At 53.2% G+C, this 11,902-nt stretch overlaps 1 protein-coding gene across 10 annotated transcripts in view; it reads right to left on the bottom strand.

Moving 5' to 3' along the window:
• The window catches only part of ARHGEF18 (Rho/Rac guanine nucleotide exchange factor 18), a 131,491-nt gene that overhangs the window by 97,141 nt on the left and 22,448 nt on the right, over nucleotides 1-11,902 (bottom strand). For all 10 annotated transcript variants that reach the window (XR_010153521.1, XM_063800474.1, XM_063800470.1 and 7 more), the window contains 8 exons: nucleotides 11,544-11,803; nucleotides 8,827-8,977; nucleotides 7,940-8,054; nucleotides 6,256-6,313; nucleotides 5,536-5,580; nucleotides 3,717-3,794; nucleotides 1,811-1,913; nucleotides 1,502-1,643 (listed from right to left, as the gene is read on the bottom strand). Coding sequence is in view for 8 of the 10 variants with exons in the window: in XM_063800474.1 (XP_063656544.1) it covers nucleotides 1,502-1,643; nucleotides 1,811-1,913; nucleotides 3,717-3,794; nucleotides 5,536-5,580; nucleotides 6,256-6,313; nucleotides 7,940-8,054; nucleotides 8,827-8,977; nucleotides 11,544-11,803 (952 nt within the window). In the remaining 2 variants the exon portion in view is untranslated. The remainder of the gene's footprint in view (nucleotides 1-1,501; nucleotides 1,644-1,810; nucleotides 1,914-3,716; nucleotides 3,795-5,535; nucleotides 5,581-6,255; nucleotides 6,314-7,939; nucleotides 8,055-8,826; nucleotides 8,978-11,543; nucleotides 11,804-11,902) is intronic.

The raw sequence follows: 11,902 nt of genomic DNA, 5'->3' as shown, positions 1-11,902 counted from the left end.
AAAAAAAAGATTTTGCAAAAAGCTCATGCCAGCCTCTGCTGAGGACAGCTCATGGGTCACAGAGCTGGATGGGGATTGCCTAACAGAGGGAGCTCAAAGAGGGACATCGTTGACACCACTAGCCACCAACAGCCACCCCCAGCCCCATGGCCAGCAATGGCACTGCAGAAAGGGAGGAAAATGAGAAAGAAGGAAAATTCCCACGCCTGAAGCAGGTAAAGCCAACAAATGCAAAACCTGCAAGGCAGGTTGCTCAGAGGCACTTGCCCCGGGGGTGGAGATGTTCTCTCACTGCATGGTCTAAGCCCATCTAGGATCTGTTTGCCCATCTCATTCACCCATTGATTCCTGTCTGGAGGCAATTCTGCCCCCCAGGAGACTTTTGGCCATGTCTGGAGACATTTTTGGTTGTTGCAACTGGAGGCAGGAGGTGGTTACTACCAGCATTTAGAGGGTGAAGGCCAGGGATGCTACTAAATATCCTACAATGCACAGGATAGCCCCTTAGAACAAAGAATTACCTGGCCCCAAATGTTGACAGTGCTAAGGTCCAGAAACTGTGAACTAGCCTGAGTTCTGCCAGCCACAGACTGCAGTTTGGATTCTTGGTTACAAACGGCGCACGCATCTTTTCTAACACGCAGTTGCCACCACCTCCTCGTCTTCATTCCCTCCAACATGGAGCTTATTTGCAAAAAGACAAAGTTCTAAATCCCGGCAATGACCAGAGCCATCTCTTTCTGGGAGTCTCTTGAATCCGGTACTTTTTCTCGAGTAGAGACACTTTCCCTCACCACCCCACAACCACCAAGTGCCCCGGGAAGCAGAAAACGACCTGCTATGGATAAAATTGTATGCCCCTCCCCCCACCCATCAAATTCATTTGTTGCAATCCTACTCCCCCACTTCTGTCCTTTAGGATGCGACCTTATTTGAAAATAGAGTCTTTGTGGATGTAAATAAGCTAAGCTGAGGCCACACTGGAGTGTGGTGGGCCCCTAATCCAATATGGCTGGTATCCTTATAGAAAGGGGAAACTGGGACACAGACAGGGCCATGTGAGGCTAAGGGATGAAGCCAGGAGAGATGCCTGGAATGGATCATTTCCTGGCACCTTCATATGAAGCTTAGCCCTTGATCTCAGACTTTAAGCCTCCAGAACTGCAAGGGAATGTATCTCTGATGGTTAAGCCACCTGGTGCGTGGTACTTTGTCATGACAGCCCTAGCAAACTCATACACGGCTCAAGTCCAGATGCTGCAGGAGGATTCCCACAATCGCAAAAGCTGAGACTTAAAGGGACTGTTGCCAGTCCCGAGTTAGCCCAAGGGTCCCTGTGCCCAGGGACCGATCCCTGGTTCTCTCCAGGGAGCCGCCGAGGAGAGGGCAAAACAGAACGAGGATGCACACATCAAAAGAGACCCCAGGAGTATGATTGAAAGGACGTGAAGAAGAGAAAGTGGCTGCCCTCCAGGAGGATGGATTGGGCCACCAGACTTACCTGAGCTCAAGAAGGGTTTTCCACACAGGGGGCAGCTGGAGGGGCCGGAGAAGGTCCCTTGCAACAGCTGGTGCCCATTGACACACTCCCGCCTCTCTCGTGCATCCTGGCCCTTGTCCTTTAGATGTGCTGGGCTCTTCCCCTGGATGGGACAGAGGTGGGTCGCAGGATGCCCTCTGCAGGCGCTGGCCCTCTTATATACTGTGTACCCAGCCCACCACCAGTCCCAATCACAGGGCTCCCGGGCTAAGGGCAGCATGCCAAGGTGGGGAAGGCAGAGGAGGGCCCCCGTGGCTCAGCTCCCCTTACCTTCTCCTTCTGCCTGGTCACTCGACTGCGGAGGCAGCTCAGCCTGCGCTTCACACTGGTACTCTTGTCACTCTTCTCGTTCTTGCCAGCACCGTCCTCGCTCCTGGGGGACGAGAGGGAAGGTCCACTAGAGGGGGCCAGGGGCCATTCTGAGGCAGCCTTGTGGGTTGCTTCAGGAATCCACCTGCAACCTGTCTCCCTGTGGCCTCCTGGTCCTGCCTTACCCCTTCCCTGGCCCTTGACTTCCTCCTTCCCTCCCTCCTTCCCTGTCTTACTTATTCACTCAGCAGACATGAATGAATGTTTGCAAGAGCTTTGGGGACTGGGTTTACAGAGGGAAATGCAATGTGATCTCAGGTTTGAGGTCCCTCAATGCCTGGGCTGGGAATTTCAGCTCTGTTCACTTGTGATTTCTCCCTCTAATTCACGCCCCCCACCCCCACCCGGTATCTAATTGGCCTTTAGTTAGTTAGTTAGTTAGTTATTTTGTTATTTTTTTTTGAGACAGAGTCTCACTCTGTCACCCAGGCTGGAGTGCAGTGGTACAATCTCGGCTCACTGCAGCCTCTGCCTCCAGGTTCAAGCGATTCTCATGCCTCAGCCTCCCGAGTAGCTGGGACCACAGGTGTGTGCCACTGTGCCCAGCTAATTGTTTTGTATTTTTAGTAGAGGCGGGGTTTCACCGTGTTGCCCAGGCTCAGGTGATCCGTCCACCTCAGCTTCCCAAAATGCTGGGGTTACAGGCATGAGCCACCACGCCCGGCCCTAATTCTTTAAATCCTGCTCATTCTTCTATCTCCTCCCCCACCCCAAACTCCATCCCCAGGTCACTGGCATGGTTTCCTGGATTTCAGGCACACCCTCATTTAATAAATATTAGGTCAGTGACATATAAGGCAGACATGATTCCTGCTCTGGTAGGGTCTATTTCCTGGGCGGAGACGCCATTCCTCCAGTCTGTGCCCCCAGATCCCAGTCCGAGTGGCTTCTGGAACTCTGTAAATATCCATAAATGTTTCTTGAATGAATGAGTGAGTGAGAGAGGGAGGGAGGAAAGGAAGGAGAGAGAGGGATTCAGGGACCTCCAGCCCTGTCTGTGGTCCTCATCCTGTCCCCATCCTATCACCAGAACTGATAATGCTCGAAGGCCCCACTGCTCTTTTTATTTTTATTTATTTATTTATTTATTTATTTATTTGTTTATTTATTTTTTATTTATTTTTGAGACGGAGTTTCACTCTGTTGCCCAGGCTGGAGTGCAAGAGCGCGATCTTGGCTCACTGCAACCTCCGCCTCCTGGGTTCAAGTGATTGTCCTGCCTCAGCCTCGTGAGTAGCTGGGATTACAGGCACCCGCCACCACATCTGGCTAATTTTTGTATTTTTAGTAGAGATTGGGTTTCACCATGTTGGCCAGGCTGGTCTTGAACTCCTGACCTCAGATGATCCACCCTCCTCGGCCTCCCAAAGTGCTGGGATTATAGGCGTGAGCCACCGCACCCAAACCCCACTGCTGTTTCGGATAAAGCCTGAGATCCTTCGTGTAGTTGAGGTGGTCTGGTCTCTGCTGATTTCTCCCAGCTTCCCTCCTCCCAGCCCCACTCCGATGTCATTCCCTAAACCTTCTAGTTTCTTTTTCTTTCCTTCATCCTCATCTGCACGTATTGGCAAACTCCTACTCTTCCGTCAGAACCCTGCTTACATCGTCACCTCCTCCAGGAAGTCTTCCTCTGTCCTCTCAGGGTATACGGGAGCCTCACCCCTCCCTTTCCTGCCAGCTCCCACCATTGCCCTGATGGGGGCTCCAGCTCCTGCCCCCAGCATGGGGGGTCTGGCCCAAAGGACCATCTGTAAACACTTGTTCGAATCCAAGGCTGCCCTCCCCAGAAGCAGATCTGTGTACTTACTCCGACAGGAATTCAAACCAGGTCAGGTTCGAGTGGGCTCCTTCGGGGCTGGCTGACATGCAAGCCCTCTGCCGGGCCCTGCAGGATCAGAGGGGACAGATACCTGGGTCGGCAGCCTCTTCTCCCACTCACCTACCCCAGTGCTACCGAGTACAGGCACGCACCAGGTACCCCGTCTAAGAGCCCACCCGTCCTTGACACTCTGGGCTTGTATATGAGACATTATGACAGGTTTTCCAGCAGAGGGCAGTAATGTGTCTTGGCTAAACAAAATCAGTGTAGCAGGAAGATTTTTTTTTTCTTTTTTAATAGAGATGGGGTCTCCCTCTGTTGCCCAGGCTGGAGTGCAGTGGTACAATCACAGCTCACTGCAGCCTCGACCTCCGGGGCTTGAGCAATCCTCCCGCCTCAGTCTCCCGAGTAGCTGGGACTATAGGCATGTGCCACCATGCCTGGCTAATTTTTAATTTTTTTTTAACCAAGTACTTAAATCTTACATAATTTTTTTTTTGAGATGGAGTCTCGCTCTGTCACCCAGGCTGGAGTGTGGTGGTGCGATCTCGGCTCACTGCAAGCTCTGCCTCCTGGGTTCACGCCATTCTCCTGCCTCAGCCTCCTGAGTAGCTGGGACTACAGGCGCCCGCCACCACGCCCAGCTAATTTTTTGTATTTTTTAGTAGAGATGGGGTTTCACCATGTTAGTCAGGATGGTCTCAATCTCCTGACCTCGTGATCCGCCCGCCTTGGCCTCCCAAAGTGCTGGGATTACAGGTGTGAGCCACTGCGCCCAGCCCACCATTTTTTTTTTTTTAAACAGGGTTTTGCTCTGTTGCTCAGGCTGGTGTGCAGTGGCATAATCATGGCTCATGGCAGCCTTCACTGCCTGGACTCAGCCATTCTCCTGCGTCAACACCCCCACACCCCCCAGAGTAGCTGGGGACTACAGGTATGTGCCACCACGCCCAGCTAATAAAAAAAAAAATTATACAGACAGAGTCTCACTCTGTTGCCCAGGCTGGTCTCAAACTCCTGGGCTCAAACAATCCTCCCACCTCAGCCTCCCAAATTGCTGGGATCATAGGCATGAGCCACCTCGCCCAGCAAATTTTTAAATGCTTTTTGTAGAGACAGGGTCTCACTATCTTTCCCAAGCTGGTCTCAAACTCCTGGCCTCCAAATGATCCTCTCACCTTGGCCTCCCAAAGTGTTGGGATTACAGTGGTATGAGCCACCACATCCAGCTACAGGAAGATTTTGTAACAGATGGCAGTGTCTTAGGCAGGAGGCACCTTCACCTGTTTGCTCCAAGGAACCCCTATGCCAGTGGCAGCCTGCTCCTCTCCAACTCTTGTCTTCTATCCTCCTCCCTCCTCTTCTGCCCCATTTTTCTTCACTTGAACCCAGCCTTGTCTTTTTTCTATTTTTTTGAGACAGAGTTTCACTGTGTCGCCCAGGCTGGAGTACAATGGTGCAGTCTCAGCTCACTGCAACCTCCAACTCCTGGGTTCAATCAATTCTCCTGCCTCAGCCTCCTGAGTAGCTGGGATTACAGGTGCATGCCACCACGCCTGGCTAATTTTTGTATTTTGAGTAGAGACGAGGTTTCGCCATGTTGGCCAGGCTGGTCTCGAACTCCTGACCTCAGGTGATCCGCCCGCCTCAGCTTCCCAAAGTGCTGGGATTACAGGCGTGAGCCACTGTACCCAGCCCTCACCCAGTCTTCTCTACCCCTGTCTCCCACACCTGTGCACACCCCTGCATGCTTCCTGCTTTTGTCTCCCACTTTGCTCCCCTCAAGCCTGTCCCGATTCCCACTTACCCATGGTACTGTCGAAGTTCTTGAAGCACCTGCTGGACAATCAGCCTGTGGGGGTGGAGGTGGGATTAGAACAGCCCATGGTAGCTCCAGGTTACAGACACTCTCCCCTAGACAAGCTGGGGTTGCCCAGGCAGGCCTCAGGTCCTGATGCAGACCCTACTCAAAGCCACAGTCAGCCAGGCACAGTGGCTCACGCCTGTAATCCCAGTACTTTGGGAGGCCGAGGTGGGCGGATCACCTGAGGTCAGGGGTTCGAGACCAGCCTGGCCAACATGGTGAAACCCCGTCTGTACTAGAAATACAAAAATTAGCCGGGCGTGGTGGCGGGCGCCTGTAGTCCCAGTTACTCTGGAGGCTGAGGCAGGAGAATCACTTGAACCCAGGGGGCAGAGGCTGCAGTGAGCTGAGATCACGCCACTGTACTCCAGCCTGGGTGACAGAGTGAGACCCTATCTCACAAAAAAAAAAAAAAAAAAAAAAAAAAGCCACAATTGTCTCCCAAGGCTACATTTAGAACCTTTCTGAGGGGCCTGGGTCCCTCCCGCCAGGAGAAGGATGGTGGCAGAAAGAAGATGAGGTTATGGGGGGACTAGTGGGATGGTGTCTGGCCCTGGTCACTTATGGCCAGCAACACTGCACCCTGGCAGCCCTCCTCCCGCAGCCCTGACTTTGTGGCCTGTTCCCTGGGGGTCCCTCCCCCACCACGAGGCAGAAACTCACACGTGATCTGGTTCCACATGGTCTTTTTCCATGCACTCCAGCACTGGAGGTTCCAGGCCTGGAAGAAGCCCCCCATCCCAGGAAGCACAGTTGTCAGGAGCTCCAGCCCAGCAGAGCCCTCCCGGATGCCACCCTGGGCCCCTGCAGAACTGGAGGCCATGCAGACAGGGCCTGTACTCTCAGGCAACAGAGACGAGAAGAGGACAGAGAGCCAGGGACAAACGCAGGTGTCCCCAGCGTCTCGTGAGTGCTTACAACCTACTAAGTGCTTTACGTGTGTGAGATCAGCAGACTCTCCAAGTGGCCTGAAGGAGATACGCTTATTGTCCCCCCTCCCCTTTTTTTCCTTAGACACAGTCTCGCTCTGTCACCCTGGCTGGAGTGCAATGGCTCAATCTCAGCTCACTGCAACCTCCGCCTCCTGGGTTCAAGCAAGTCTCCTGTCTCAGCCTCCCGAGTAGCTGGGATTACAGGCACACACCACCATGCCCGACTAATTCTTGCATTTTTATATTTTTAGTAGAGACGGGGTTTCACCATGTTGGCCAGGGTGGTCTCGAACTCTGGACCTCAGGTGATCCACCTGCCTCGGCCTCCCAAAGTGCTAGGATTACAGGCGTGAGCCACCGCACCAGGCCTTTTTTTTTTTTTTTTTTTTGAGACGGTTTCACTCTGTCACCCAGAGTGGAGTGCAGTCCTGCCATCAGAACTCACTGCAGCCTTGACCTCCTGGGTTTAAGCAATCCTCCCATCTCAGCCTCCAAAGTAGCTGGGACTACAGGTGCACACCATCATGCCTGGCTAATTGTTTTTTGTATTTTTAGTAGAGACAAGGTTTCGCCATGTTACCCAGGCTGGCCTCGAACTCCTGGGCTCAAGTTATTCACCTGCCTCAGCCTCCCAAAGTGCTGGGATTCCAGGTGTGAGCTGCTGCACCTCTTCTAATAGAGGAAGCCACAGAGGCTCAGAGACTTGTTATGTGTTTAGACTCCAGGTTTGTCTGATGCCAGAGAGGTGCAAGATCTCAGGATAAAAATTCAGAGATAAAGAAAGAGATAAAGAAATAGTCAGAATGTCAGGCGCGGTGGTTCATGCCTGTAATCTCAGAACTTTGGGAGGTTGAGGTGGGCGATCACTGGAGGCCAGGACTTTGAGACCAGCCTGGCCAACACGGCGAAACCCTGTGTCTACTAAAAATACAAAAATTAGCTGGGCATGGTAGCGGGTGCTTGTAGTCCCAGCTACTTGGGAGGCTGAGGCAGGAGAAGGGCATGAACCCGGGAGGCAGAGGTTGCAGTGAACTGAGATTGCACCACTGCACTGCAGCCTGGGCGACAGAGCAAGACTCTATCTCAAAAAAAAAAAGAGTCATAGAGAGAAGAGAGAATCTTGGGGACAAGCTCATTGCAATGGGGCAATCTCACACTGGCTCAAGAGCTGCAAGGAGAGGAGGAGGGACAGATGCTGGAGGTCCCTTCCCCTTTCTGGCTTCCCCCAGTGTTCTGCTCAGTCCCTGCCCAGGGGACCCTAAGCCAGCTCCCTTCCCTTCCCTGGGGCCCATCTGGAGCCCCATCAAGGGGACCCTCCAGGATGAAGGATGAAACCCCAACAGGGTTTCACCATGTTGGCCAGGCTCCTCTTTCCCTGACTCGGTTTGAATGAAGGACACTCCCAGGCTGGCTACCTTGAACAGGTGGAGTGGGCACTTCCAAACCCGGAGAGATTTCCGGAGAGCGGATCTCATAGAAGGACACAGGAACGGACCTTGACCTCCCTCTTTTCTTGGGGCTGTCACATTCCTGCAGGGGATTAAACATCTCACTAAGCTGGGAAGGCAGCCTGGACTGCGGGCAGGTTCCCTGGATTGAGGGGCCCAACCCACAGCCAGGGCCACCTCCACAGAAATGGGGTGACACACTCATCCAAGCCTCAGCCTCCAGCCACTCCCCCCGACCATAAGACATGGGTTCAGCCACCCCCTCCCCAGCCACAGGGCTGTAGTCCTGGCCGAGGAGCCTCCAGCTCTGAGCTGGAGCCCCAGGTATCAGAGCCACAGCTTCCAACAATGGCCAGGAATTTCCCCCAGGGTCCTTTGTGATCACAGCCAAAGATGTCTCAGCCACTAGCCACAGCTCCAAGCATGCATTCCTCAGGTGTGAGCTGGGATCTCAGGTCAGACACAAATTCTCCTTAGCTGTAGCTGCATACCCCAACCACAGACACAGCTGCCTTCCGGCTGTAGGGCTACACTCCAGGCAAAGATCCTCCAAGCCTGGCTGAAACTGCAAGATAAGACATCCCGCATCCCCTTGTCTCCAGCCCTTGGGTTGGAGTCATGGCCATGCATGGCCTGCCCCAGATGCTTACCCAGGGAAATCCCTTCAGGCCTAGGCTGGAATCCTATGACCCAGAGACAACTGAGGCACGGGCCACACCACAGATAAGCAGCCTCCACCCCGCCATGGTGGGTAAGCGCCACCAGCCCTGGCAAGTCTCTCCTTCCTACCTATAGCACTGCTTTCTAGACCCAAAAGTGTGCTATTGTCAGGGGTGGCTGCAGGTTATACCCACCTTGCCTGGGCTCTCTGCGGGGGTCCCGCCCCCAGAGAGACACCCTTGAGTCCAGGTCTTCAGCCCTCCTCCTGGCAGGTTCAAAGCAAGGCTGGCCAGTGTTCGGGGGAGACAGGGTTCCTCATCCACAGCTGAGGCATCGAGGCTGAGCCTAGTGGAGAAGACAGGGTACTGGGGCTTCAGCAGGTCTTACCCACCTGGCTGCTGCCCCAGGCATCCAGGGGGGCTTGAAAGAACATGCAAGGGGGCCCTTCCAGGACAAGGAAGGGTGCGCAAGCCACAGAAAGGGGTCCAGACCTCCCAATATGAGAGGAGTGGGTGGCAAGGGGGAGAGGACAAAGAAAGCCAGCCTGGTTAGATTTGTTGGAGCTACATTTGCATCTCAGATCGTTTTTGCACAGACTGGTTTTATCTTTCTTTTCTTTCTTTTCTTTTCTTCCTTCCTTTCTTCCTTCCTTTCTTCCTTCCTTTTCTTTCTTTCTTTTTCTTTCTTCCTTTTCTTTCTTTTCTTTTTTTTTTTTTGAGACAGAGTCTCACTCTGTCACCCAGGCTGGAGTGCAGTGGCACGATCGCAGCTCACTGCAACCTCCGCCTCCCAGGTTCAAACGATTCTCCTCCCTCAGCCTCCCAAATAGCTGGGATTACAGGCACGTGCCACCATGCCCAGCTAATTTTTGTATTTTTAGTACAGACAGGGTTTCACCACGTTAGCCAGGCTGATCTCGAACTCCTGACCTCAAGGGATCCGCCCGACTCTGCCTCCCAAAGTGCTGGGATTACAGGCGTGAGCCACTGCACCCGGCCTGAATTTCTATGTGGGATGACTTGGAAGGGGTTGAGGGACACGGGTTAGGGGTGGCTAGAGCACCCCCTGCCTCTACTATTTGGTGCTGCCACTGTGGGGTGCATGGTGTCTCACACATTTCCGTTTTGATCATAACTGCATGGGTGGCTTCATGCGTATGCGTGCAAGCAGTATGCAGATCATGTTTAGGCTTATATGCGTGGGTCTGATGGGTGCTGAGCATGGCAGTACTCTCAGCAGGTGTGCAAATTTAGGTTTTTGTGTGCTTGCAGTGTGCGCATGCAGTTGATTTTTTTTTCTTCCTTTTTTTTTGAGACAGAGTCTTGCTCTGTCGCCCAGGCTGGAGTGCAGTGGCATAAACTTGGCTCACTGCAACCTCTGTCTCCCGGGTTCAAGCGATTCTCGGGCCTCAGCCTACCGAGTAGCTGGGACTACAGGTGTGCACTACCACACCTGGCTAATTTTTGTATTTTTAGCAGACAGGGGGTTTTGCCATGTTGACCATGGCTGGTCTTAAACTCCTGACCTCAGGTGATCCACCCGCCTTGGCCTCCCAAAGTGCTGGGATTATAGGTGTGAGCCACCGCGCCCGGCCTCACATGCAGTTTTCAGTTTGGGCTTGTGCATGCATGCTCGGTCACTTGCACAGGCTCTATGTTCATGCATGTGCAAGTTAGAAGAGGGTTTTTTGGGCTGCCTCTGATGGTGCAGACGCCCCTCATGGCCCTAGAGCAGGGATCCCCAACTCCTGGGCCACAGACTGGTACTAGTCTGTGACCTTTTAGAATCCGGGCTGCAAAGCAGAAGGTGAGCGCAGGCAGGTGAGTGAAGCTTCATCTGTATTTACAGCCACTCCCCATTGCTCACATGACTGCCTGAGCTCCACCTCCTGTCATATGAGTGGCAGCATTAGATTATCAAAGGAGCAGGGGCCCGGCACGGTGACTCATGCCTGTCATGTCAGCACTTGGGAGGCCAAGGCGGGAGGATCTCCTGAGGTCAGGAGTTTGAGACTAGTCTGGCCAACATGGTAAAACTCCGTCTCTACTAAAAATACAAAAAATTAGTCGGGTGTGGTGGTGTGAGCCTGTAGCCTGGGCAACAGAGTGAGATTCTGTCTCAAAAAAAAAAAAAAATTCTCATAGGAGCGGGAACTGTATTGTGAACGGCACATGCAAGGGATCTAGGTTGCACACTCCTTATGAGAATCTAGGCTGGGTGCGGTGGCTCACACCTGTAATCCCAGCACTTTGGGAGGCCGAGGCAGGCAGATCATGAAGTCAGGAGTTCGAGACCAGCCTGACCAACATGGTGAAACCCCATCTCTACTAAAAATACAAACATTAGCCGGGTGTGGTGGTGCGTGCCTGTAATCCCAGCTACTCGAGAGGCTGAGGCAGGAGAATCGCTTGAACCCAGGAGGCGGAGATTGCAGTGAGCCGAGATCACGCCACTGCACTCCAGCCTGGGCAATGGAGTGAGACTCCATCTCAAAAAAAAAAACAAAAACAAAAAACAAACAAAAAACAAGAGAATCTAGTGCCTGATGATCTGTCACTCTCTCCCATCACCCCCAGAATGGACTGTCTAGTGCAGGAAAACAAGCTCGGGGCTCCCACTGATTCTACATGATGATGAATTGTATAATTATTTCATTATGTATTACAACGTAATAATAATATAAATAAAGTGCACGATACATGGAATGTGCTTGAATTGTCCAGAAAGTATCCCCTGACCCCTGGGTCCATGGAAAAATTGTCTTCCATGAAACTGGTCCCTGGTACCAAAAAGGTTGGGGACCACAGCAGGTGCAAGGGGCGGCTTGTCTTAGGACCTGGCTCTGGCCTTCTGGACCTCTGCCCTGTCCCAGGGGTGCATTGTGGGAAGCAGGCAGCAGTGGGGAACTGACCTCCGCCAGCTCTCTGAGCAGCTCCGCGACCTTTCCCAGCTGCGCCGCCTTGACCGGTCTTGGGACCCTGCCAAGCTGGAGAAAAGAGAATCCCTTCCTGGTTCTTCACCGGTGGGGCGGCTGTCTGGGGTGTCCCCAGGCTGGCTGTGGGAAGGGGCCCCAAGGCCCAGGTCCTGCAGATACTCGCTGCCCTGAAGGGCCCCCAAATCCAGGCTGAGGTCCTCCATACTCTCGCTGAGCCGCCTGGGAAAATCATCCTCCTGTAGGTTGGGAAGGTGAGGAGGGAGAAGAAGACATTGAACAAGGGGCAGCAGAACCTGGGGTCTCTTGACCACAAGGTCCCTGCTCCCAACATCCAG

The sequence above is a fragment of the Pan troglodytes genome, chromosome 20 (genome assembly GCF_028858775.2).
Source record: "Pan troglodytes isolate AG18354 chromosome 20, NHGRI_mPanTro3-v2.0_pri, whole genome shotgun sequence".
Lineage (NCBI taxonomy): Eukaryota > Metazoa > Chordata > Mammalia > Primates > Hominidae > Pan > Pan troglodytes.
This window is presented reverse-complemented; position numbering and strand designations above follow the sequence as displayed.